At 50.8% G+C, this 24850-nt stretch overlaps 1 protein-coding gene and 1 long non-coding RNA gene across 6 annotated transcripts in view; one reads left to right on the top strand and one right to left on the bottom strand.

The window, feature by feature from the left end:
• LOC115893473 overlaps positions 1 to 14873 on the top strand; it is a 60494-nt gene extending 45621 nt beyond the window's left edge. For 2 of the 3 annotated variants that reach the window (XR_004053467.1, XR_004053466.1), the window contains exons 2-3: positions 12070 to 12210; positions 14031 to 14873. This is a non-coding gene — a long non-coding RNA (uncharacterized LOC115893473). Of the gene's footprint in view, positions 1 to 10383; positions 10437 to 12069; positions 12211 to 14030 lie in introns of those variants that run through there. The other variant, XR_004053465.1, reaches the window with a different exon arrangement.
• An 8523-nt stretch (positions 14874 to 23396) lies between these two features.
• CD6 (CD6 molecule) overlaps positions 23397 to 24850 on the bottom strand; it is a 46200-nt gene continuing 44746 nt past the window's right edge. For all 3 annotated transcript variants that reach the window (XM_010384953.2, XM_010384954.2, XM_030917882.1), the window contains one exon: positions 23397 to 24521. In XM_010384953.2, coding sequence (XP_010383255.1) covers positions 24457 to 24521 — 65 coding nt within the window. In that variant the 3' untranslated portion in view covers positions 23397 to 24456. The remainder of the gene's footprint in view (positions 24522 to 24850) is intronic.

Here is a 24850-nt window from a genome sequence, read left to right as displayed (position 1 = left end):
AAAACATATTGCACATAGTATTCAAAAATGTCCTGTGCTGTTTATCTAAACATGGTCCAAACATTTTGGAAAATAGTTTGGCAATTTCTTAGGCAATTAAACATACACCTACCATACAACACGATAATTGCCCTCTTATGTGTTTGCCCAAGAGAAGTGAAAGCATATGTTGCTACGCAGCTTGTACACAAAAGCTCACATCAGCACTGCTCATTAATAGCTCCACATTGGAAACCATCCCGATGTCCACGAATGGGGAAAGAGGCGAATGGTGATGTGTATACATCTACATGTATATCCACATTGCTCTGCAACACAAAAGGAGCCAACCACTGATAGCGCAGTGTGGACTGCCAGACCATGACCGGGAGGCAAGAAGGCAGAAACGAGTGCACGGCGTGCAATTTCATTTTTATCGTATTCTGGAAATGACAAGAGTAAGCTATAGGGACAGTGTCAGTGACAGTGGTTGTGTGGGGTTGGGGCAGGGAGTGTGGTTGCACGGGGTGGGAGGCACTTGATGGGGGTGAGGAGAGGTTCTATATCTTAGTTTAGGTCGTTGATGGATATTCATCAAAACTCATCCAACTGCCCACTTAAAATGGGTGTATTTATTGTACGTAAATTATCTCTCATCAAAGTTCATTTTTTTTTTTTAAGTGAGCTTACTCCACGCAGGGCCAGCTACAGAATTACAGATTAAGATGGTGGCGGCAGAGTGTTAAACCAAGCTTGGGACTCTGCACATGAAGCTGGCCCTGATGCTGTTTCCTGACTTTTCCGATACCAGGTGTGTGTGTGTGTGTGTGTGTGTGTGTGTGAGAGAGTACTTTACATAAATGGGATCTTGCTATCAATGCCGGTTTTAAATTTATTTTTTAACTCAATAGTAATGTGCTGGGGTCACCTCCCAAGTCAATCAATTGAGCTCTGCGTCATTCTCTGCAGAGCATCCCGCTGTGGGTGTGTCTAACCGACGAACCCCTCTCCCTTTGATAGCCTTTGAGGATGTTTTCCATTTCTCACACTCAGCATCACTCAGCCCCAGGCAGTGCAGGGCTCTCTCTGCACAGCAGCCGTTTCTGAGCCCTCTGGCAGCAGCCCGGGCCCCTCCTCCCCAGGCGCGGTCTCTGGGTGCTGCTCGGAGGTTGTTTGCCTTGAGCACTTCCCTTCCCGCCTTCTCTTCGTCTTGAGCTTTAAATAGAATGGTGAGAGCTCTAGAATGATCGACTTTCTTAGCTCAGAGGCTGCTGCCACCACACCCCCTCCAGGGCCCTGCAGCTTCAGCCCTGACACCTGAATTACGCCTTGTCACTCCAGAGGCCTGGAAGGAGTTGCAGGAGGCACAGCCGGGGCTCCTTAGGGCCCAAGAGTCCATGCCCCCAGCATTGTCATCCAACATTCCCTCCATTCCCCTCAGCCCTGCCATGCCCTGTGAAGGGCTCTGAGTCTTGGGATTTCCAGAATCTACCATGAGACAGCTTTATATCCCCATGGGCGAGGGGCACTTTTCAGTTTCAAAAGAGACTCAACCTGTATTTTCACCATATACAGCTTCATGTTGATTTCCCATGCCCAGGACTATCTTTGGGTTGCTGGCTCTTAGGGTCTGCCCAGGCAAACTGATGGGTGCTGTCAGGGGACTTGGGGTCACCCTCTGCTGGCCACATGTCAGGCCACGCAGTGTTTATAGCCATCAGGGCTGTTTGAAGTGTGAGAGGACAGTGGCCTCTGACTAGCTTCAGTGGCCTTGGGAAAGTCTGCTGCCTCATCCCCTTCCAATTTTGCTATATAATGTGATCTGTGCTTTAGGTGGGCCTTATGGAGAAAACTTAACAGTCCAAAATGTCAAGATCTTGTTTCTTTTTCTTTATCAAAAAAAATTTTTATTTTGTTTTATTTTTGAGGCAGAGTCTTACTCTGTCACCAAAGCTGGAGTGCAGTGGCATGATCTCGGCTCACTGCAACCTCCGCTTCCCAGGTTCAAGCGATTCTCCTGCCTCAGGCTCCTGAGTAGCTGGGACTGCAGGTACGTGCCACCACGCCCAGCTAATTTTTATATTTTTGGTAGAGACAGGGTTTTACCATGTTGGCCAGGCTGGTCTCGAACTCCTGGCCTCAAGTGACCCGCCCACCTCAGCCTCCCAAAGTGCTGGGATTACAGACGTGAGCCACTGGGCCCAGCCAAGTGGCTAGTTCCTTTTCTTCCACAACAGGAGGCACTTCCCTCAATTTAGAAGGAATTTAGTCTGTCCTGCCAGGGCATGTGACCTGGGCTCCCCACAGCACCACACATAAATCCTTGGTGACGAGTGCACTGAGGAAGGAGAGAGGCTCTGGTGGGGGTAGCTTCCATGGGAGCAGTGGCACCTTCTGCTTTATCTTGTCTGGATGGGCAGCTCTGTGTCCTCTTGGTCTGGTGGCCTCTGTGATCAGTGTAGCGATTGCCACGAGCACCCTGGAGAAAGGATCCTCCAGCCCCACCTGGATTGAGGGTCCTACTGTAACTGATCATCGATCTGCCAGGGAGAGGGGATATTACATGGTCAAAGATAAACAAAATCGGCCCTCGTTAGAGGTGGTAAACACAGATTTTATTCAGCGATAACTTCTATAGTAGGGAAGAGGCTCTAGTGTAAGCTGAGCTCAACTTTGATTTGTGCAGAGGTAACTGGGTGATTTGTTTTTCTATTTGTTTTTTGAGACAGGGTCTTGCTCTCTCATCCAGGTTGGAGTGCAGTGGTGTGATCACAGCTCACTGCAGCCTCAGCCTCCTAGGGTCAAACAGTCCTCTTGCCTTAGCCTCTCAAGTAGCTGGGACTGTAGGTGCACACCACCACACCTAGCTAATTAAAAAAAAAAAATGTAGAGACAGAAGTCTCCCTATGTTGCCAGGCTGGTCTCGAACGCCTGAGCTCAAGGGATCCTCCCACCCTGGCCTCCCAAAGTGCTGGGATTATAGGTGTGAGCCACCGCACCTGTCTTGGGTGCCCTCTGACTGGGTTCCCTCGGTGCCCTCTGTTTTTAAGAGAGAATGAGGGAGTAGGGAGGAGTGAGCCAGGGCTCAAACAATCAGAAAAGTGAAAAATTATGCGTCAGCATAATGAGACCAGCTGTGTAGACTAACTGGCCTCTATCAAAGTCAGGCTCCTGCCCTCCCTCAGAGGTGGGGACAGGTCCTACCCTTGCTGATGATACCATTTCAAAGAAATGGTTGTTAAGTCTTGAGAAAGATGCTTCTGGGCGGTAGGAGGCACACATAGGACTCAAAGGGAGAGAGAAAGGATTTACAACTGGAAGTTTTTAAATAAATGTCCATCCTCCCGTGTTGGCTGGAACACATTCTTTTGGCAGCCCCAGCTTTTCCACACAGGAGTGCAAAGCGGGGCTGGGCTGTCCCAGTGGCGTGGCCTGAGGCTGCCAGAAGCTTTGCTAGAGTTTGGTTGAGGGTCTTAGCGCAGGGTTTGGATGGAGTTGTTCTTGCAGAGAGCTTTTGCAAGTTTCAACACAGAGTGTCTGTCTTTCTTCAGCTTTGTTCTAGGCTGGTGATCTTCAGATAGAAAGGGGTATGGGGAGTCTTAACGGGAGTGGATTTCCAAGTCAGCTTGCTTCTGGACTTCCTTCCTCCTCACCAATGTATCCCATCAGTTTGCCTTTCCCAGCTGCCTTTCTTAATTGCTCTTCTACTTGACTTAAAATGATGCAGACCTAACCCATCCTGGATCCTAGTGGGTGAAAAAACTTCTGGGGCACCAATAAAGGGACGGTTTGAGGTGTCGGCATTGGAACTAAGACAGGTAATAAATCAGTTTGCAGGTCAGATGGCTTTTAATATTTACCTCCAACATCATTTTATTATTATTACTATTTTATTTTTACTTTTTTATTTTGAGACAGAGTCTTGGTCTGTTGCCCAGGCTGGAGTGCAGTGACGTGATCTCGGCTCACTGCAACCTCCGCCTCACGGGTTCAAGCAATTCTCCTGCCTCAGCCTCCCAAGCAGCTGGGATTACAGGCGCCTGCCACAATGCCTAGCTAATTTTTGTATTTTTAGTAGAGACAGGGTTTCACCATGTTGGCCAAGTAGGTCTCAAACTCCTGACCTCGGGTAATCCACCCGCCTCTGCCTTCCAAAGTGCTGAGATTACAGATGTGAGCCACCCCACCTGGCCTTCAACATCATTTTAAAAAGTAAAAAATAATTTGACTCTAGATTACCTTGTGACATTTTTGGCCTCCAACTTGGACAGAGTTGGAAAAATTCACTATAACAAATTCCTTCTAGCTCCATGGACTCAGTGGTCATATCTAGAAAAATGAAAACAGGATGCTAATTCCTGTCTTGTTCTAGCAACAAATAATATCCATCTCTGGGTATGTTAACTAAGTGAGAGGGAAAAACCTAAATACCTCATTCAGATACCTTTCTAATAACATTTAGCTTTCTGTGGCTAATCATTGTTTATACTGATATAATCAATAGCATCAAAATTTGTAGTACCCTTATTATTTTGCTTTGTGTGTAAATAATCATAATGACAACATAATCTAGAGGTAAATTTTGTCAGAGCCTTATGATCACAGGAAATGATAAAGTTTTAGCATTTTAATTTATATACATTTTGTTTCAAAGAATCAAAGGGTGTCGGGTGCAGTGGCTCATGCCTGTAATCCCAACACTTTGGAAGGCCGAGGCAGGTGGATCGCCTGAGGTCAGGAGTTTGAGACCAGCCTGACCAACATGGTGAAACCCCGTCTATACAAAAAAAAGTAGCTGGGCGTGGTGGTGCACGTCTGTAATCCCAGCTACTCTGGAGGCTGAGGCAAGAGAATCGCTTGAACCTGGGAGGCGGAGTTTGCAGTGAGCCGAGATTGTGCCATTGCACTCCAGCCTGGTGGACAGAGCAAGACTGTCTCAAAAAGAAAAAAAAAAAGAAAAGAAAAAAGAAGAATCAAAGGATGATTACTGTAGGACTTCAAAGCATGAAAACATATTAAGATAAGAACATGTGAGGCCAGGCGCGATGGCTCACACCTGTAATCCCAGCACTTTGGGAGGCCAAGGTGGGCGGATCACCTGAGGTCAGGAGTTCGAGACCAGCCTGACCAACATGGAGAAACCCTGTCTCTACTAATAATACAAAATTAGCCGTGGATGGTGGTGCATGCTTGTAATGCTAGCTACTTGGGAGACTGAGGCAGGAGAATCGCTTGAACCTGGGAGATGGAGGTTGCAGTGAGCCTAGATTGTGCCATTGCACTCCAGCCTGGGCAACAAGACAGAAACTCTGTCTCAAAAAAAAAAAAAAAAAAAAAAAGATTATATGGAAAGGGTGGAATAAGAACCCAAGGAGGAAAAGGAATGGTGTAATGGCACTAGCCACTCAAGAAAGGCGCACTCATATATTTTTAACATGGATGATGGTGGGTATCAACATTGTATTCCACAAGATTTATTTAAAAGGATGACATAAGTTTTAAAATGTCAGTATTGAAAGTATGACATTGGATATGATATATGAATCACATCCTGCTTCGTCCAAATTAATGCCAACCATTTTAGAAAACAGCTCTGAAATGTGTGACAGCCTGCAGTGCAGCTTTCTTGAAACCATTCCACTAGACCAGAGGTAAGCTAACTATGGCCCTCCAGCCAAACCTGGCCCGGTGCCCGGTTTTGTCCTGCCCACAAGGCAAGTATGGCTTTCACATGTTTCAATGGTTGGAAAAAAGGAAAGAGAATCATATTTTGTGACATATACAAATTATATGAAATTCAAATCTTAGCATGCATGGGTAGTTTGATGGGAACCCAGCCGCATTCATTCCTTTCTGTGCTGTCTCTGGCTGCTTTTAACAGAGTTAATGGCAGAGTTGAGCAGTTGCAACAAAGACTGTGTGGCCGGCGAATCCTGACATATTTATTATCTGATCATTTACTGAAAGAGTTTGCCACCCGCTGTCCTAGACCACAGACTCAGGAAAGCCTCCTTGTGGCTCCTGGTCTGCTCCTGACTGTGGATAAATCAGAAAAACGAATGTGCCGTTCAGACTAAGTGGCCTCTGAGTTTTCTGAAAATTTAAGTCTGGGAAAGCAATTCATACGCGGGTGTTAACAGCTGACGCTTCCCAGGAGTGCCTGCCTTTAAAAATGAGCCCAGAGGAGGCAACCCCTTTAACGCAAAGGGGTGAGGTGCTAACAGCAGGATTTTGTGCACCTGCATGGGTTGTCAGTGGTGATTTCAAAGGGGCTTTTCCCAGCATCGGTTGATGTCAGTTTGTGATGAATAGACGAAGGTTTGTACAGATCAATCTGTCCATTTACAGATATCCGCCAACGTCCCTGGAGGCCAGTTCTGGCCCATTCCAAGCTCACAAACTTCCCAGACCCCACAGAAGCCTCAGGGAAGGCCAGGCACAGAGGGGACTGGAAGCAGCGCTGTGCTCAGCCAGCCTCACTCACTGCCAGGCTTAGGGCAGGATCAGGCCAGCACATCGGCCTTTCATGTCCTCTGTCCTTGTCTATGAAAAGCTCATCTCGGCCGGGCGTGGTGGCTCACGCCTGTAATCCCAGTACTTTGGGAGGCCAAAGCAGGCAGATCACCTGAGGTAGGGAATATGAGACCAGCCTGACCAACATGGAGAAACCCCATCTCTAGCTGGGCATGGTGGCGCATGCCTGTAGTCCCAGCTACTCGGGAGGCTGAGGCAGGAGAATCGCTTGAACCCGGGAGGCGAAGGTTGCAGTGAGCCGAGATCACGCCACTGCACTCCAGCCTGGGCAACAGAGCGGGACCTTGTGTAGGCCCTGTAGGGGTGCAGTGGGCAGTGCCAGGTGAGTTACAGGCAACCAGGGACAGGTCACACCTGCAGGCCCTGGCACTCCAGATGCCTGGGAGGACACTGTGCAGCCCCCAACCCACTCCCACGGGCTGTGCAGTGTGGTCTTCGCCAGGGGGAGAGTTGGGCATTCAAGGTCTCCCCCAGCATAGCCGGCCAGGATACCCGCCGTGCTCTGCCTCCCCATGGGCCAAGTATCCCTGAGCTGGCTTTTGGGGAGGGAGAGGCCATGAGCAGTGGGGCAGGGGTGACAAACCCAAATACCAACAGGATCCCAATCCCATCTGGGAGGGCAGCCTCTCCTGGCTCCAGTCCAGCTGATTATAGCTTACTGTTAAGATTTCAGGCCCGGGGTGGCCAGAATTTCCAATCTTTCCAAAGAAACCAAGAAACTGGAATTCTCTATGAAAATCTCCTGTGTTTCAAATGGTGGCAATTCATTCCAAAGGAAATTCTAAAACTGAGCTGGCCTCAAAAAGCACATCCGTAGGTTAAATTGGGTCCCCAGGCTGCCAGTCTGAGACTAAACTTTGAGCTCAAGAGGAGGAACTCGTGTCTCAGCTCTGGCACTGGCCGTGTGACCTGTGGGCTTATGGCTGAAGCCCTGTGAGCCTCAATTTCCTCCTCTCCGAAGTCGGGGAACGGTCCTGGACTTTGCAGGCATATGGTGAGGTTCAACTCTGTCTCCAGTGAGAGGATCGTAGGTGGGTGCGTGGAACAGGCCTCACAAATGTTGCTCTTTTCCTGGCTTGGAAACTTGGCAGTGATTTCTGATGACAAGAGAGGTCAAGTTGGGGCCCGTTATCTGGTGGACTTGAGGCTCTGCCCACCGAGGCATTTCTCGGTTGCTCTGGAAGGGAGGGCTAGATTACGTGGGTAATGGGCCAATTGGCGACCTCATTTAGCTCTTGTAGGCTCTGCCAAAGGGCCACCTTGCAGTCCCACCACCCACCCAAGGAAGCCTCTCAGACTGGAGGCGCTCTGTGTCCCATTGATCGAGACCCTGAGGAGGGGGTGGCTGGTGAGATGGTGCCGATAAACTTATCACACGACACTCAAGGCTGCCTTCCGGTTTTCGTGTGGGTGTCTTCCTCTTAGAGAAAAATCGGTTGTCCTTGAATTCATGTATGAGAGGGGTCCATTCTCTCCTCCCTCCTCTAGGGGCCAAGGCCAGTGTGCGAACATCCCCAGAGAAAAGCCTGCAGCCCCTGGTGCCCAGCCCAGCCTAGGCCCGAGGGACCACAGTGTGTAGTGGCAGAGCCCAGGCCTCTGACTCCTCCGATCTGGGTGTGAGTTCTGGTTCTGCTGCTAGCCGTTTGTTGCCTAAGCTACAGGGATAATAACAGTAACGACCACAGACGGTTGTTAGGATTCAGTGCAATGATGTCTGGAAAATGCCTGGCACAGCGCGAGTGTGGAAGGGGAGGAAGAGGCGCCGTTGGAGTAGGAACAGAATAAATGTTTGCAAATTGAATGAAAACAGAAACGAGAGAAGGAGTAACATTCGTTCTAAACAGATCATACAGAAATGGTTTCTTTCTGCCTTTGGAATAACATATTATGATTCCCACCGCCGTGCCCCCAAGGCTTGCTTTCTAATGATGTCTCGTCTTTTCATCTTACTTAATTAAAAAGCGACGTACCGAGGGAATCTGGGGTTCAGAGCTGTCGCTCATGGCTCAGGCAGGGCTTTACACTGGATAGTGGGGTCTCCCCCCTCCACAGGCAAGGCCTGGGCTCCTACAGCCTGGGACTCACTGACTGGAGAAGGACAACCCAGGGTCGTGTCTGGGACCTTCAGAAAACCTGTGTCTGACTCAGGGCGTAATGCCTGGGTGGGGGTGGGGTAGAGGGAGCTGATGCTGGGGGCAGGGGGCCCGAGAGGGGCAAGGCTGAGCTCTTTCAGTGTTTCAGACTGGGGCAGAAGTGAGGGATGATAGTGACATTCACTTTCCAGTTTATTGTTGTTGAGACAGGGTCTTGCTGTGTCACCCAGGCTGGAGTGCAGTGGTATGAACACGGCTCACTGCAGCCTTGACCTCCCAGGCTCAAGTGATCCTCCCAGCTCAGACCCCTAAGCAGGTGGGATTACAGGCATGTGCCACCATGCCCAGCTAGGTTTTACAAATTTGTTGTAAAGATGGAGTCTCTTGCTTTGTTGCCCAGGCTGGTCTCAAACTCCTGGACTCAAGCGATCCTCCCATGTTAGCCTCCCAAAGTGCTGGGATTACCAGCATGAGCCACCACACCCAGCCCATTTACAACTTTTTAAAAACCTTTTTGGGACACAGATATGCTGGTTGCAGCATAACCTATTTATAGAAACATACATCAAAGGAACAGCAAGCCTGCTTCTTAAACAAAGAGAGACAATTAACTGAAGACCCTCCTATACTGCATAAAAGCTGTGTAATCAATTTCTTGAAGGGGGCCTATGCCTGCTGGACCTGACACTAAGCCAATCAGGGCCTCTTCCTGTCATCTTTCCCTGCAACAGGGAAAAATCATGCCACAGGGTGCAAGGCAGACAGTTTCAGGGAGTTTCCCGAGAGTTTCCCAGAGCCAGTGGGCCAGATGTTTCTACTTTGCCCTAACAGTATGAGATTAATGAGGTCTAATCCTCTCGCTGGAATTAGCCCTTTATGTCTCCATGTTCCACTCATCTTTGTAGAGTAATACTTTACCAGGTGTCAAAATAACTGCACAAGCAAAGGTATCTAGGAGGATGGGTGCCGGCAGTGGTAGCCCCAGAGCTCATTCACCCGCGGATGTGGGTGGTTCAGATTCCGCATAGAAGGGGACATTTAGGAGTGTATGTCTGCAAGGGGTCTGAAAGGCACTCACGCAAAAATGGAGACCTGCTACTCGCCTTCCTTAAGCATTTATTAAGCATGTATTATGTGCTAGACTCTCTTCTGGGTGCAGGGATACAGCAGTGACCACAGCAAGCACACATCCCTGCTTGCACAACGCTGGCATTCCAGTCTGCCTCTCCTTCCTTGTGGTTCTCTATGGGGGATGTGCATGACTTGTCATTCCATTGCATTCAGTGTTCAACAAATATTTGTTGGCACTGGGATCCACCAGGCAGCCAGCGCCACGTCTTACCCACCTTTGCACCCCTAGAGATCAGCAGAGTGTCTACCCATGTAGACACTCATAAAATATTAAGTCTATTGTTTTAAAGGCATTCTGCTGGATGTTGGGTTGTAGGAGTGGGGGCAGAAAGAACAAAACCAAGCCCAGGCCTTGTCTTTGAGCAACTTATAATCTTGGGGAGAAAGTAGGAAACGTGTAAGATAGAAAAATGACATGTGGAATTAAACAATTAAGGAAATGGTTGGCAGGTAGTGGGAGACAGTTTCTCACTGTTGGAGTGGGAGGTTATGGATCAACAAGAAAAATCTGGAATAATCCATGTGTAATGGTTTAGATTTGGTGGCATTAGTATGAGTTCCTCTTTACCTTTTTTTTTTTTTTTTTTTTTTGAGACAGGATCTTGCTCTGTTGCCCAGGCTAGCATGCAGTAGTGTGATCATAGCTCACTGTGACCTCAAACTCTTGGGCTCCAGTGATCCTCCCACTTTGGCTCCCAAGTAAGTAGAACTACAGGTGTGTGTCACAATGCCCATTTAACTTATTTATTATTCGGCAGAGACAGGGGTCTTGCTGTGTTGCCCAGGGTGGTCTCGAACTCCGGGGCTCAAGTGATCCTCCTCTCTTGGCCTCTCGAAGTGTTGGGATTACAGGTATGAGGCACCATGCCTGGTCCATTGTAACCATTTTTCAAGTGTACTATTCCGTGGTATTAAATACAAGCATAATGTTGCACAACCATCACCACCCTCCATCTCCAGAACTCTTCTCATCAGGCAAAACTGAAACTCTGTATTCATTAAACATGAATACCCCAAGCCTTGCTCTCCAGCCCCTGGCAACCACCCTTCTACTTTCTGTCTCTATGAATTTAATAATTCTAAGTACTTCCTGTAAGTGGAGCTATATAGTATTTGTCTTTTTAGGACTGGCTTATTTCACCTAGCATGATGTCTTCAAGGTTCATCCACATTGTAGCATGTGTCAGAATTTCCTTTCTTTTTAAAGCCCAGGGCATCTTGTGGTGCCAGAAAATCAAGACGTGATCAATGGAACCCACAATGATAGAGGTCTGTGAAACTGTCACAGGAGCCCATGGAACGAACTCCCAATCGCCTCTAATTGTGGGCAGAACATAATTCAACTGTTTGAAGTTCTTTTTTCTTTTGTGAGATATTCTTTGTTTACCATTTCTAATATATTTGACGTTGAATCTTTGGATGAAAGTGTATCCCATAATTACAAACCTGGAATAGCTTGAGTCACAAAGTAGTACTGGACTCTAATCCAAAGTAAATATCTGCGAGCTCATACTGATATAAATAGAAGATAGGATAAATAAAGGAAAGTAGACTGGGTGCAGTGGCTCATGCCTGTAATCCCAGCACTTTGGGAGGCCGAGACAAGTGGATCACTTAAGTCCAGGAGTTCGAGACCAGTCTGGCCAACGTGGTGAAACCCCGTTTCTACTAAAAATACAAAAATTAGCCGGGTGTGGTGGTGTGGGCCTGTAGTCCCAGCTACTAGGGAGGCTGAAGCAGGAAAATCGCTTGAATCCAGGAGGCGGAGGTTGCAGGGAGCTGAGATGGCACCACTGCACTCCAGCCTGGGTGACAGAGTGAGACTACATCACAAAATAAAGAAGAAAGAAAGAAAGAAAGAAAGAAAGAAAGAAGGAAGGAAGAAGGAAGGAAGAGAAGAGAAGGAAGGAAGGCGAAGGAAGGAAGGAAGGAAGGAAGGAAGTACAGGAGGAAGGAAGGACTGACTTGAGGACGGCCTGGACGCCTGACAGTCATGAACGTCAAGGATTCCCGTCCTTCCGTCCTCCTTCCGGCCTTGCTCCTTCCTTCCTTCCTTCCTTCCTGCCCCGTCCTTCCTCCTGCCATCCTGCCTCCCTCCAGACCCGCCCCTCCCGCCCTCCCCACTCCCTCCCTCCCTCCCCCCTCCCCCCCCCCTCCGAACCTCGTCCATCCCTCACGCAATCCGTCACAAAGAAGACAAATATCCCATGAAGAAAACTTGCAAATAATTTATGTAGCTGCTCTGCCCTTCAAGAGCCTGGGCATGATTCCTCATTTCTTTCTTTTCTTTGTTTTTGCTTTCTCCCTCCTCCCCAACCCCCTATTCCTTAAGTGTGTGAACTGTGCATAGTGACCTCCTTCCAGAGGGGACAGTGTGGAAAAGAGTAGCTGCACAATGGAGAAAGCTGACCAACGCAGCCTCAGCCAGGTCATCAGGGCGGATGTCCACAGTGACAAGTCATGTTGATGGCAGGTACCCTTGAAATGATGTGATGAGAATGGCACTTGCCCTCTGCAGTCTTTCTCCCCCAAACCTGCCACCCAAATCTAAGTATGAGAAAAACAGACAAATTGCAGTTGAGGATCATTTTACAAAACACCTGAGCAAACACTTCTCAAAACCGTCGTGGTTATCAAAAGCAGAGTCTGAGAAGCTGTCACAACCAAGAGGAGCTTAGAAAGACATGATGATTAAATGGGATATGGTATGTGGGGTGGGATCTCAGAAACAAAAAGGATATTAGATATAAACTAAAGCAATCTGGGCTGGGCACAGTGGCTCATGCCTGTAATCCCAACACTTTGGGAGGCTCAGGTGGGAGGGCTGCTAGAGCCCAGGAGTTCGAGACCAGCCTGGGCAACATAGGGAGACCCCATCTCTACAAAACATAAAAAATTAGCTGGGTGTAGTGGTGGGTGCTGTGGTCCCACTACTTGGGAGGCTGAGGTGGGAGGATCTCTTTTTTTTTTTTTTTTTTTTTTTTTTTTGAGACGGAGTCTCTCTCTGTTGCCCAGGCTGGAGTGCAGTGGCCGGATCTCAGCTCACTGCAAGCTCCGCCTCCCAGGTTCACGCCATTCTCCTGCGTCAGCCTCCCAAGTAGCTGGGACTACAGGCGCCCACCACGGCGCCCGGCTAATTTTTTGTATTTTTAGTAGAGACGGGATTTCACCGTGTCAGCCAGGATGGTCTTGATGGTGGGAGGATCTCTTGAACCTGGGAAGCAGGGGCTGCAGTCAGCTGTGATTGTGCCACTGCACTCCAGCCTGGGGATCAGAGCAAGACTCTGTCTCTTAAACAAAACAAAACCACTTAAATAGCAAGGATATCCATGGTCTTTTTCACCTCTGATTATGGGCAGAACATAATTCAACTGTTTGAAGTTCTTTTTTCTTTTGTGAGACATTCTTTGTTTACCATTTCTGATATATTTGATGTTGAGTCTTTGGATGAAAGTATATCCCATAATTAAAGCACTGCTCCTATGGAAAAACACAAAAAAACCAAAACCAGACCAAAACAAAACAACCAACCAACCAGCCAGGTGCAGTGGCTCACGCCTGTAATCCCAGCACTTTGGGAGGCCAAGGCAGGTGGATCACCTGAGGTCAGGAGTTCAAGACCAGCCTGGTCAACATGGTGAAACCCCATCTCTACTAAAAATACAAAAATTAGCTGGGCGTCATGGCGCATGCCTGTGATCCCAACTACTTGGGAGGCTGAGGCAGGAGAATCGCCTGAAGCTGGGAAGCGGAGGATGCGGTGAGCTGGAATCGTGCCACTCGTGCCACTGCACTCCAACCTGGACGACCAGAGTGAAACTCTATCTCATAAACAAACAAACAAACACCAAAAAACACACACACAACAGCAACCAACCAACCAAACAAACAAAACAAAACACCCTGTAGCAATCCAAATAATGTATGGACTGCAGTGAGTAATCATGTATCAATATGGGTTTATTAATTGTGAGAAATTTACCATGCTAATGTAAGATGTTAACATAGGAGAAACTGAGTATGGGGTGTACAAAATGACTAAGCAATTTTTCTTTAAGTCTAAAACAGTTCTAAAATAAAAAGTTAATTAAAAAAATGAAATATGCCCCAAAAAAAGATGGCTAGAAAGGCTCCTTGGCCGTCAGAAGGAAGCAGAATGGGAAGCGTGTAGCAGGAAGAATCAGAACCAACACTAAACAGATGAGGACATCAGGCTGCCCCATAAAAGGCTGTGGGCCCGGGTTCTGCCACCTCACTTCTCGTACACTGATGATATTCTTTCATCTTTGCCAGCGTTGAGCCACTACTGCTGGGTGTCTGCTCCTGGGGTTGGCCCTGAATCACCCCTCTGGATTCCTGGGACTCTCGGAACTTTGGGATCCAGAGAAGGGAGCTCTTCCATCCTGGGACCCACGACTGCCCACGCTGTTGAGCTTTCTGAGGGCAGGGACCCTGTTTTCTCTCTCGGAGCCAAGGCTCCATGTTGGAACTGGCCCTGACAGTGTCTGTTAAACTTTCACGAAACGGATGTTCCTGAACTTGAAGCCGTAGGACAGGACTCTGAAGATCACTGAATCACATAGTGAGAGAATGATCCAGTCCTTCTTATAACAGCAAGAAGAGTGTCTCGGGTTGGTTCGAGGATGTCTTTAACAACTCTCTCACCCTTGCGCATCTCCACATAGAACCAAGAACAGGCGGGTCCTAGACTCATACTCTGGTGGACGAATGTGTCCAACAAAAGTAACAGCATTACTTTAGAGTTATCTTCAATGTATATCAAGTGATACTGGTTTTCCATTTATAATGGCAACATACCTTCCCTTACTTTTTTTTTTTTTAATTTTAATTCAATTTTGGACATACAGAAAAGTTACAAGCATAATAGAGTTCCTGGATACCTTTGACCCAGATTCCCTTAGTGTTAATATTTTCTCCCTCTCTCTCTCTTTCTCTCCCCCTACCTTCCCCACCAAACTACCTACCTAACTACACACACACACACTTTTTTCCTGAACTATTTAAAAGCATGCTGTTCTTTCACTGCCTGTCCTGGTAATGTCCTTTCTGGCAAAAGAAAACCCCAGTCCATGCCTTGCATTCAGTCGAGATGCCTCTTTTTTTTTTTCTTTTTTGCCATGGAGTTTCATTCTTGTCACCCAGGCTGGAGTGCAATGGCGTGATCTCAGCTCACTGCAACCTCTGTCTCCTGGGTTCAAGCGATTCTCCTGTCTCAGCCTCTCGAAGTGCTGGGATTACAGGCGTCTGCCACCATGCCCAGCTAATTTTTGTATTTTTAGTAGAAAGAAAGAAAGAATTAGCCAGGAGTGGTGGCGTGTGTCTGTAATCCCAGGTACTTGGGAGGCTGGGGTAGGAGGATTGATTGAGCTTGGGAGGTCAAGGCTGCGTGAGCTATGATCACATCACTGCACTCCCCTCTGGGCAACAGAGCAAGACCCTGGCTAAGAAAGAAAGAGAGAGAGAGAGAGAGAGGGAGAGAGAGAGAGAGAGAGAGAGAGAGAGAGGGAGGGAGAGAGAGAGAGGGAGAGAGAAAGAAAGAGAGAGAGAGAGAAAGGAAGGAAGGAAGGAAGGAAGGAAGGAAGGAAGGAAGGAAGGAAGGAAGGAAGGAAGGAAGGAAGGAAGGAAGGAACCATAAAATCAGGAATGGAGAAGAGAGCTTGAGAAAGCAGTAGGGAGACTTGAGTATGGGCAGAAGAGGTGAGTTTCCGGGAACAGGAAGGGAGGGAGGAGATCTTGAGGTTTCTACTGGGCAGAGCTCCAGGGTTAATGCTACCGCCATCACCCCTATACTTCAGAGGTGTCCCCACAGCTAGAGGGGCTTTGACATTACCAGGAGGACTTGGCTACTTCCAGCCCTGCACTAATTATCCCCAGGGTAGGTGGCCTGGGGACAAAAGGCCATGGTGGGTGGCCTTGCCTGGCCCTGGACCACAGAAGAGCTCTTTCACAGGATGGGTTGTTCTTGCCAGAGGGTGAGCGTGGGCACGAGCTGAGGGGGTCCTGCAGGGACAGACGTGCGTCTGGGGCTGTGCACCTCTAGCGTGTGCCGAGTCTCTCCTGCTGCACACAGGATGCACCCACCTACACTTCAGGTTGCCAAGAAGGTGGGAGGGATGCAGGCGAGGGCAGCAAACGCGGAGCAGACTGCAGGAAGTCACGGCACCGGCCACAGAAGGGGGAAAAGAGGGTGACTGTCAGAGCGATGCGATGAAGGGTATCGCTTGGCTATGCAGAAAAATTGAGGGGGCTACTGACCTCAGTTATTTTAGTATCTCATCCTCAGATAAGAAACAGCCTTCACCTGCCTCGAAACCAGGGGAGAGAGGCAGGCCTGGAGGGAGGGATGATCACCCCAGAGGGGAGGCCATGGGAGGGAAGCAGAGCCCCATAGGCCCAATGCTGGTGTTTCTAGGGAGAGCTGTGTGTGTGGCCTGGAGGCCATGGAGGAGAATGTGTTTGTGAGTGTCTGGATGAGGATCATTTTATCTCCCCACTGTGTGGAAGAACGGAGAGGAGGCAGTGAATGTGGGCCTGGTTGGGCTCAGCGCGGTTAGGGGAGGCAGGAGACCCCGCAGGCAGAGGGGCTGTTTGTGAGCAGGGGGCTTGAAGGAAAATGAATCTCAGCCAGAGCCCATGGCCCTGGGGACCACTCCCTCCCCTCCCCCTCCTCCTGCACTTGGTGGGTGACTGGGCAGGTGGGAGGGGCTGGGGGAAGGGAGCCAGGGAGGGGGCACCTGCCCTCAGCCAGGATAGGGCCGGGGTCCTCTGCGGAGGGGGTGGGGAACCTTCCCCAGGAAAGAATGTGTCATGGTCTCCCTCCCAGCCTATCCCCCTCCAGCCTGTCACCTTTCCATCTTCTCTCCTCTCCTCCCTCCTGCTCGCCCGGGGTAGCTGCACCGACTGGCTGTGAACCTGGCTTCCCTGGTCCTAGCTGGGTGACCTTGAACTAGTCCCATGACTTCTCTGGGCTTCTTCACTTTTCTCGTGGGGAGGGTAACAGCCATTAGGAGACTTTAAGGCTCTGGGAGGTTTTGAGAATTATTAACTGAGGCCACAGTGTAAGGGGTCCAGCAAGTGCGGGGTTCGGGGCCAGGGAAGACAAAGGCTTTGTCTGGCTGCTTCTGCCTTCCACTGTCTGCTCAGACACACGGCTCTCTCCCTCTGTCTTCCTCTTTTCCTCTCTCTCTCATGACTCTCTCCCCCCATCCCCCACCCCCCGCCCTGCTCCTTTGTCTCCCTTTGTTGCTATTTCTGTCCTTCCTCGATGATGTTGGTAAGAGACAAGCCTCTTTTCATGTCAGGACGCCAGAACTCCGTCAAACTGGTAAACAGCTGAAGGATGTGGTAGTAGATGAACTTTCCACTGAGGCTTCTTTCAACCCATCCCTTCCCTGGGGCTCCCCTGCGCCTCCCTGCTCTGGAGACTCCATCCCATCCTAACGAAGTGAGGACAGGGGCCTGGGACAGCGGCCAAGAGAGGTCCACGCCAGGCGGCCACACAGGCTCCAGCCGCTCTGTCCATTCACCAGAACTGTCAAGAGGGTCTTTGAGGGGGCGGAAGTGGAAACTGCAGATGGGGCGATAGCGAGGGGTGGGGGATGGACAGGTGTACGTTGGAGGTGAGGTTTCCAGGGGACAAGGTTAGGGACTAGCAGGTGATGCCCTGCCAAGGAAGGAAAGCCCGTACCTGTGCTCCCTGGGAGGGGCCTCAGAGCCTCGGAGCCATAGCCATGTGGGTCCTGGTGGCATAATCCTGCCAGAGCGTGCTCCTGACCTGGTCCCCTCGGGCTCTCTCAGATGTCTGGAGGATGCCAATTAATTGTGGGGCCTGAAGAACTGTGTGTGGTTCCAGTTGGGCATTGGGAGGCGCAGAAATGAGACTTCAGCATGGATCGTACCTTCACATGGGAAGGAGGAGGGCGTGGGCAGCGGCAACCAGGGCCCGGCCACACCATGACCAGCTGGTAGCCCTGGAGAAACCCTGAACCTTCTTGAGCCTCAGTGTCCTCAGTCATAAGATGGGGATGGAAGGAAAGGCCGGGCGCGGTGGCTCAAGCCTGTAATCCCAGCACTTTGGGAGGCCGAGACGGGCGGATCACGAGGTCAGGAGATCGAGACCCTCCTGGCTAACACGGTGAAACCCCGTCTCTACTAAAAATACAAAAACTAGCCGGGCGAGGTGGCGGGCGCCTGTAGTCCCAGCTACTCGGGAGGCTGAGGCAGGAGAATGGTGTAAACCCGGGAGGCGGAGCTTGTAGTGAGCTGAGATCCGGCCACAGCACTCCAGCCCGGGCGACAGAGTGAGACTCCGTCTCAAAAAAAAAAAACAAAAAACAAAGATGGGGATGGTGCTGGTTCCTTGTGGGGCTATTGGGAGCATAAATGAGTCAGTACCTGTGCTCAGAACAGTGCCTGATGCCCAGGTTCTGAGTGTGCACTCAGGAATCGAAGCTATGGTTAATGTCACTGTCATATTGTCATCACGGCTGGAGGCTGCTGCGTTGGAGAATCGTCTCCCATGTTTCTGATCACTCTCCAGGTCCTGAATCCTTCTCCAACTCGTTCCGTCTTCTCCATCTCCCAATGCTAACCACCCCCCACCCCCTGACTGGCTTCCCTTCCTTCGGGCCCTAGCCCCGTCAAACTTCCCTCCACTTCATAGTGGCAACCCTTCTAGAGTATCCATCTCATCGGATCACTTCCCTTCCTTAGAAACTGCTTGCGACTCCCAACACTTTTAAGACAATGACAAGGGTCAAGTTACACAAGACCATTGGAGATGCTCCCCATGGTTTTTCCCACCTGCGCACCCCCTTTTCCCCTGGGCTTCAGGCAGCATGCACCATACTGGCACATGTTGCTACTGAGAACATCCTTCACTCTTCCATCCAGCAAACTCCTATGCATCCTTCAATGGCTGACTTGATTGTTCCCTCTTTTGTCATGCTTTTCCCAATAAACCCTGGCAGAGTTAGTGGCTCCTTCCTCTCTGTCCACACAGCCTCTGTAGCGGTGTGGTGGAGTCCTACGTGAGGCAAAAGGTATCTGCTTGGACAGCATGTGGGAGAAAACTCAAATATGGGTAGCATCACTCTGCCCTTAGGAACGTTCTGTGGGATACTAGAGAAGTAAAAAGAAGCAAGGAGCCCAAGAGGGTGCCTGGATGTCATTTCTGTATACGAAGGGGTAGGCAGCAAGAGGGGTTCACATCTGCTTGTTTCTACATCAGAGACACTATTGTGTTTACCTGGGGTGGGCCAGGTGGGGAGGAAGGGGCAGGGTGATGGGGGCAAGATTTTAATGGTATGAATTAATGTTGTTGGAGTTTTAATGACGTTAAGGTATTTCCCATTTTAAAAAAAGAAAGGGCCCAGCACAGTGGCTCACGCCTGTAATCCCAGCACTTTGGGAGGCCTAGGCAGGATGATCACTTGAGGTCAGGAGTTCAAGACCAGTCTGGCCAACATGATGAAACCCTATCTCCACTAAAATTACAAAAATTAGCTGGGCATGGTGACGTGTGCTTGTAATCCCAGTTACTCGGGAGGCTGAGGCAGGAGAATTGCTTGAACCTGGGAGGCAGAGGTCGCAGTGAGATGAGACTGTGCCATTGCACTCCAGCATGGGTAACAGAGCAAGACTCCATCTCAAAAAAAAAAAAAAAAAGAAAGAAAGAAAAGAAAAGAAGAAAAGAGAGAGAAAGAGAAGGAAGGGAGGAAGGAAGGAAAGAAGGGATGGAGGGAGGGAGGGTGGGGAGGGAGGGAGATAAAGAGGGAAAGAGGGAGAAAGGTAGGGAGGAGGGCAGACAGGGAGAGAGAGAGTGAGGGAAAGGAAAGAACAGTCACGTAGGAAGACGCCTGTATGTGAGTCTGCCCTGCTCTGGCTCCAAACCAGATGTTTTCCGGCAGCATTAGAGCAGCTCGTTGAAATGGTGGGCTTTGTTTCAGACCCACCTTGTATGAAAAATGAATCCCCAGCAGCTAAAATCTCACCCCGTGTGGCAAGGTACCCACAGGATGAACAGTTTCCAGGATCTGAGGGAACGGAGGGTCCACAGCGCCTGTCTGTCTCCTCCTGGGTGTTTGTTCAACCAAGGGAAATAGTGGGCTGGGTTGCCTCTTGTCTTTCTCTTTGCTGCTGAGCACACACTTAAGTTCATGGGGGTTAAACATGCTCATGATGAGCCCTGGCTGTGCAGCGTGGTGTTTTCACGTTGGGGCTTTGGCATTAGGTGGAAAAGTTGTGCTACCTGCCAAGCTGTGTGGTTTCTGGCTAGTCACCTAACCTCTCTGGGCTTCGGTTGCCCTATTTACAAATTAGGGAGAATAATACCTTCTTAGAGTGCCCTTATGAGGATTGCATGACACAACACATGCCTGGCACATAGTAAATGCTATCCACCATCATCATCACCATGGTGATGAATGGCAGTTACTGGTCTCTGTCTGCCCCAGGTCCTGTAAACTCCCCAAGGGCAAGGGCCAGGCTCCAGTCCTTTCTGTGCCTCCCAGAGCTCAGCACAGAGCTGACTCTATAAGGGTGCCCTGATAGTGCTGATTTTACATTCCCGAACCCCACATCCCAGAATGCAGCCAGTGCCTGTGCTGTTGGTGGGTAGACAGGCCGGTGTCTCCAGATTCTAGGTCGGGGCTCTGGTAATGCCCAGCCGTGTGGCTGTGGTGGCACAGGGACACTGGAAGGGTCATGATTAACACTCAGACTCTAAAGCTAGGCTGTATTTAAGTCCCAGCACTGTCATTATTTAGCTGTGTGACCTTGGTATTTTACTTAACCTCTCTGGGCCTCAATTTTCTCACCCATGAAATGGGGTTGTGAGACTCGACCATCCCCAGCCTCATCTCCTCTCAAGCTGGACCTCCCTTGACCTCGCGAGCTGTGTTGTCTCTTGCTCTGTCTTTGCTCGTGTCATTCCCTCAGCCTGGAATGCTCTTCCCTCTCCACGTCCATGGTTCACTCCTATTCATCCTCCACAGCTTCCCAGGCGTCAGCTTCCCAGGAATTCCCTGTGCATCACTCTCTGCCTGAGCTTGCAGAGCTGTCAGTCAAATTGCTGGGTGCTTCCATTCCGGGACAGCCCTTTCCCCTACGCCAGTGTTTCTGAAACCACTCGGTTCTGTTGCCAAGTCCATTGAGCCTCTTTGTGTTTCCTCTCCCAGATCCTTGAGGCGTATTATAACGAGGTCTCCCAGGAGTGGAGGGGAAGCCACCTGCTTATGTTTGCGACTTCCCTGGCAGGCTGGTGCTCCTTCAGGTCAGAGCCTGGCTGTCAGTCACCTCAGCTTTCTCAGTCCCAGCATAGGCCTGGCCCATGTCGGCTCAATAAGGAGCAGGTCCCAGGTCTGAGTTCCTGGGAGGCATAGAGACAGGGGCCAGCTGGGATCAGCCTCCTACTGTGTGTGATGCTATCTCCAGACTGCCCAGGGCTGGGGCAGAGCTTCCCAATTTCTCTGAGACTGTGGGGGTGGGGGGTGGGGGGGCCTGGGTGGGAGTGCTGGGATGAGAGAGGCAGCTCCGGGGAGGCTGGAGAAATGGGGGTGACTCAGAAGGCATTGCCATCTCCCTGTGTGAGCTGGGGTGGGCATAGGGTGGGGAAGGATTGAATTGTGACTCTGTTACTAACTCTCAGTGGCCTTGGACAGGTCCTTTCCCACCCTAGGTCTCACTGTCCTCACTGTAAAATGAAAGTGGGACAAGACGCCCTCCATGTTCCCCCAGCCCCTGCCCTGCCCTACCCCCAGCACTAACGCACTGGAGACCCCAGGCACTGCTGAGTGTCTCCTCGCTTCCCCTTTCTCCTTTTAAGGAGTGCTCTTACCTGCAGTGATTAATCTACCAATGACGGGGGCATTTACTGCCAACCCTCTAACCCTCACCACCCCCTGCGAGCTACCCACTACTGCCCACACATTCTACAGACCAACTTACAGCAAACAAAGGCTCAGAGATGTTGAGTGGTTTGCCTGAGGTCACACAGCCAGGATGGGTGGAGTAGGGAGCTGAACCCAGGCATTCACAAGCCCCTTGCCGCTGAGTCTGCCCCACCTACCCCAGCAGTGGCTCCTCCCCTAGGAATCCCCCGCCACCCTGGGGAGGGTTCAGAAGGCCCGAGGAGGGGGCCCACCACTGCCAGCCACATCCTGTGATGGTTGCCCTGGGGAGCGCAGCTTTCTCTCTACCTCTGGGACAGGTGAATGGAAAGCAGGCCCCGCCTAGCCCCACAGTCCCACCTCCTTCATCACCCGCCCCTCCTGGGAGGGCTCTGAGAAAACCTGAGCCCCAACCCTCACCCTGTAGGCAGAGCTGGGCACTGGCCATGGCAGCAGGGCGAAAGTCACAGCCCTGAGTGGGCAGAGGACTGGAGGAAATGCCGATTCCTCTGTGCGGATCCGCTCCAGTCCCCTCCAGCTCCTCCAGCCTCATCCCCACCTCCTTCTGGGGTGGTGCAGTCCTTTGCCGGGCAACTCTAAGCATAAAACTCCCTGGAATTATCCTACCTTTGAAGCTTTTGGGGGCTCAGGCGGGAACTCATTCAGCGCAGTAACTCCTGCCACTGAGCCCAGGGCCGCTGTGGAGCAGCCCAGGGAGGCAATGAGGTTGAGTTCTCGTAGACTCTGCCTCTGAGTCTGTCAGATTCTGTTTTCCTATCCCCAGTACTAAAAAAAATGTCTTTGAGACAGAGTCTCACTCTCACCCAGGCTGGAGTGCAGTGATGTGATCATGGCTCACTGCAGCCTCAAATTCCTGGGCTCAATTTCCCTCCCTGCTTCAGCCTCCCAAGTGGCTGGGACTACAGGTGTGTACCACCACACGTGGATGATTTTCAATTTTTATTCATTTTTTGGTAGAGATGGGGTCTCACTATGTTGCCCAGGCTGGTCTCGAACTTCTGGGTTAAAGTGATCCTCCTGATGTGGCCTCCGAAAATGCTGAGATTACAGGTGTGAACCACTGTGCCTGGCCTCCCCAGTGATTTTTATGGCACTGAGCCACAGTGGGTTTTCCATTTCCCCAGCATTTCCACCTAAACAGATAGAGTTGCCCCCGCCATTGCCCCGACCTGACTTCTCCCCCACGCGCGCGCGCGCACACATACACACACACACACGCTCTGCACATGGAGCAGTTGCTGTTGGTGCTCTTCCTGGACCATTCCCATGGAAGATGGCTCCTTATAGCACGTGCCTCTGACCCTCTGCCTGTGGCTTCTCTGGACACAGCATGCGCTCAGCTCACTCATAGGCAGCTCGGTAGTGCTGGGGCTGGCAGGCAGAGAGGGCGGGTCAATATCCCAGCTCCCTGCCCCCTTGGTGGGACAATTCTGAGGTGTGTCTCCCAGAGGTCCCCAGCACCATCAAGCCCTGGCTGCCCATACTAGCAACCTGTTCATGAACATTGTCTTCCTTCCTTCCCCCTTTTTCTTCCTCATTTTCTTACTGCTGCTCCCTGGGATTACTTCCCAAATAAAGGATTTGAGCTCAACTCTTTGTCTCATTTGTATCCAACATATGCCACGCACACACACACACACATGCATGCACATACATGCCTCACACACATGCACACACACATGCAGCCTGGGTTCTATGACGTTTAAGAAATTGTCATTCCATGCCCTGGTTTCATTCAGCAATTCAGTTTAATCTCAGGATACTCAGAGCAGGACAACAAAGCCTGGTCTGAGCCCGTGGACCTCTCTCTGGGGGCTGCATGGAGACATTTGCAGCCCTGAGTACAACACTGCGTATTCATGCATCGCTCCCAGGAGCATCCTCATCAATTCGAGAAGACACATAGGGACTCAGGGCCTAGTGCAGCTTCTGAGCCCCTTCCTGGAAGACATCTCTATGCTCCTGCCCCCATGGGGACTGGGCCCCTATCTCTGGGGTCTGTGGTAGGGCTGGGACCTTCTTTGTAAACCATAGGAAACTCAGAATAAAGACCCATTGTCCAGGGACAGTCACTGCAGAACTGGTCTGTGCCCCGGTGGACTTGGAGTGTCTCTGGGGCAGGACTGGCCTTGGGCCCCAGTTCCTTGGTTGGGGGTACATAGTCAACCTGTCATTGTCAGCTGGTTGTGCCCAGGAAGGCTGTATTCCCTGCCCAGGTGCAGTTACCACCGCAAGCAAAGCCTGGGACAGCTGGTGTGATACCCCGTCCCAACACTGATAGGTGTTGTCACCTATCAGTGACAACAGCCCAGCAGCCCCTTGTGCGTGGGTCCTCCTGCAGCAGCACTGGCATGGGGGCCCAGTTTTGCCCCTCCCAGGACTTCTGGGCCCTGAAGTGTCAGAAACTCAGGGGATCAAAGCGTTGGACACTTGAGGTTTGGAAGGAGCCTCCAGAGTCATCCAGTCCAGTTCCCCAACTCTCCTCCACCAGCTGCCGAGGGGTAGCCCAGACTCTGCCTGTTCATCCCCGAGACAGAGGGCTCACACCTGTTGGAGGCAGCATCCTCCCTGGGGCTGCTATCTGTGGCCGGGGGAAAGCAGTGCCAGCAGGTTTGGCTTGATGGATGGAGACTGAGGGGTACAAGGTGTGACGTTTCCTTCCATCTCTCCAAGAGAGGACTCTCAGCCCCATGGGGAGGTGAGCTGGGAGGGTGGGGAAGGGGAAAGGGAGTAGGTAGAGCAGGAGGCCAGAGGGTCAGAGCCACCCCAGGAGCCTCGGCTGGCCCAGCCTAGGCTGCGCCGATGTCATCATAGTCATCGTTGTCGGTGGAGTCAGGCTGAGGGCTGGGGGACGCTGTGGGCAGAGAGGCCCAGGTTAGTGGGAGACCCAGTCATTGCCCCTGCTGCCCTGCGGGACAGAGCTGAGTGGGTCTGGCTCCACATCACTATCCCCGTGGGATGCTGCATGAAATCATCTGATCATCTTGCTTCCAGCCATGTCCCTGGCTGGGACATCAGCACTAAGGGAAGAGCCTCATCTGTCTGGTTCAGGGCTGTGGTCTCCACGATAGCACACTGCACGACATGGGAGACGGCTGAATGCTAGGAGCCCCTCTGCTACCACAATCTCCCCCAAGGGGCCAACCAGCTGCTTCTGCTTGAATGCCTCCACTAACAGGGAGC

This window comes from Rhinopithecus roxellana, chromosome 15, assembly GCF_007565055.1.
Source record: "Rhinopithecus roxellana isolate Shanxi Qingling chromosome 15, ASM756505v1, whole genome shotgun sequence".
Taxonomy (NCBI): Eukaryota; Metazoa; Chordata; class Mammalia; order Primates; family Cercopithecidae; genus Rhinopithecus; species Rhinopithecus roxellana.
This window is presented reverse-complemented; position numbering and strand designations above follow the sequence as displayed.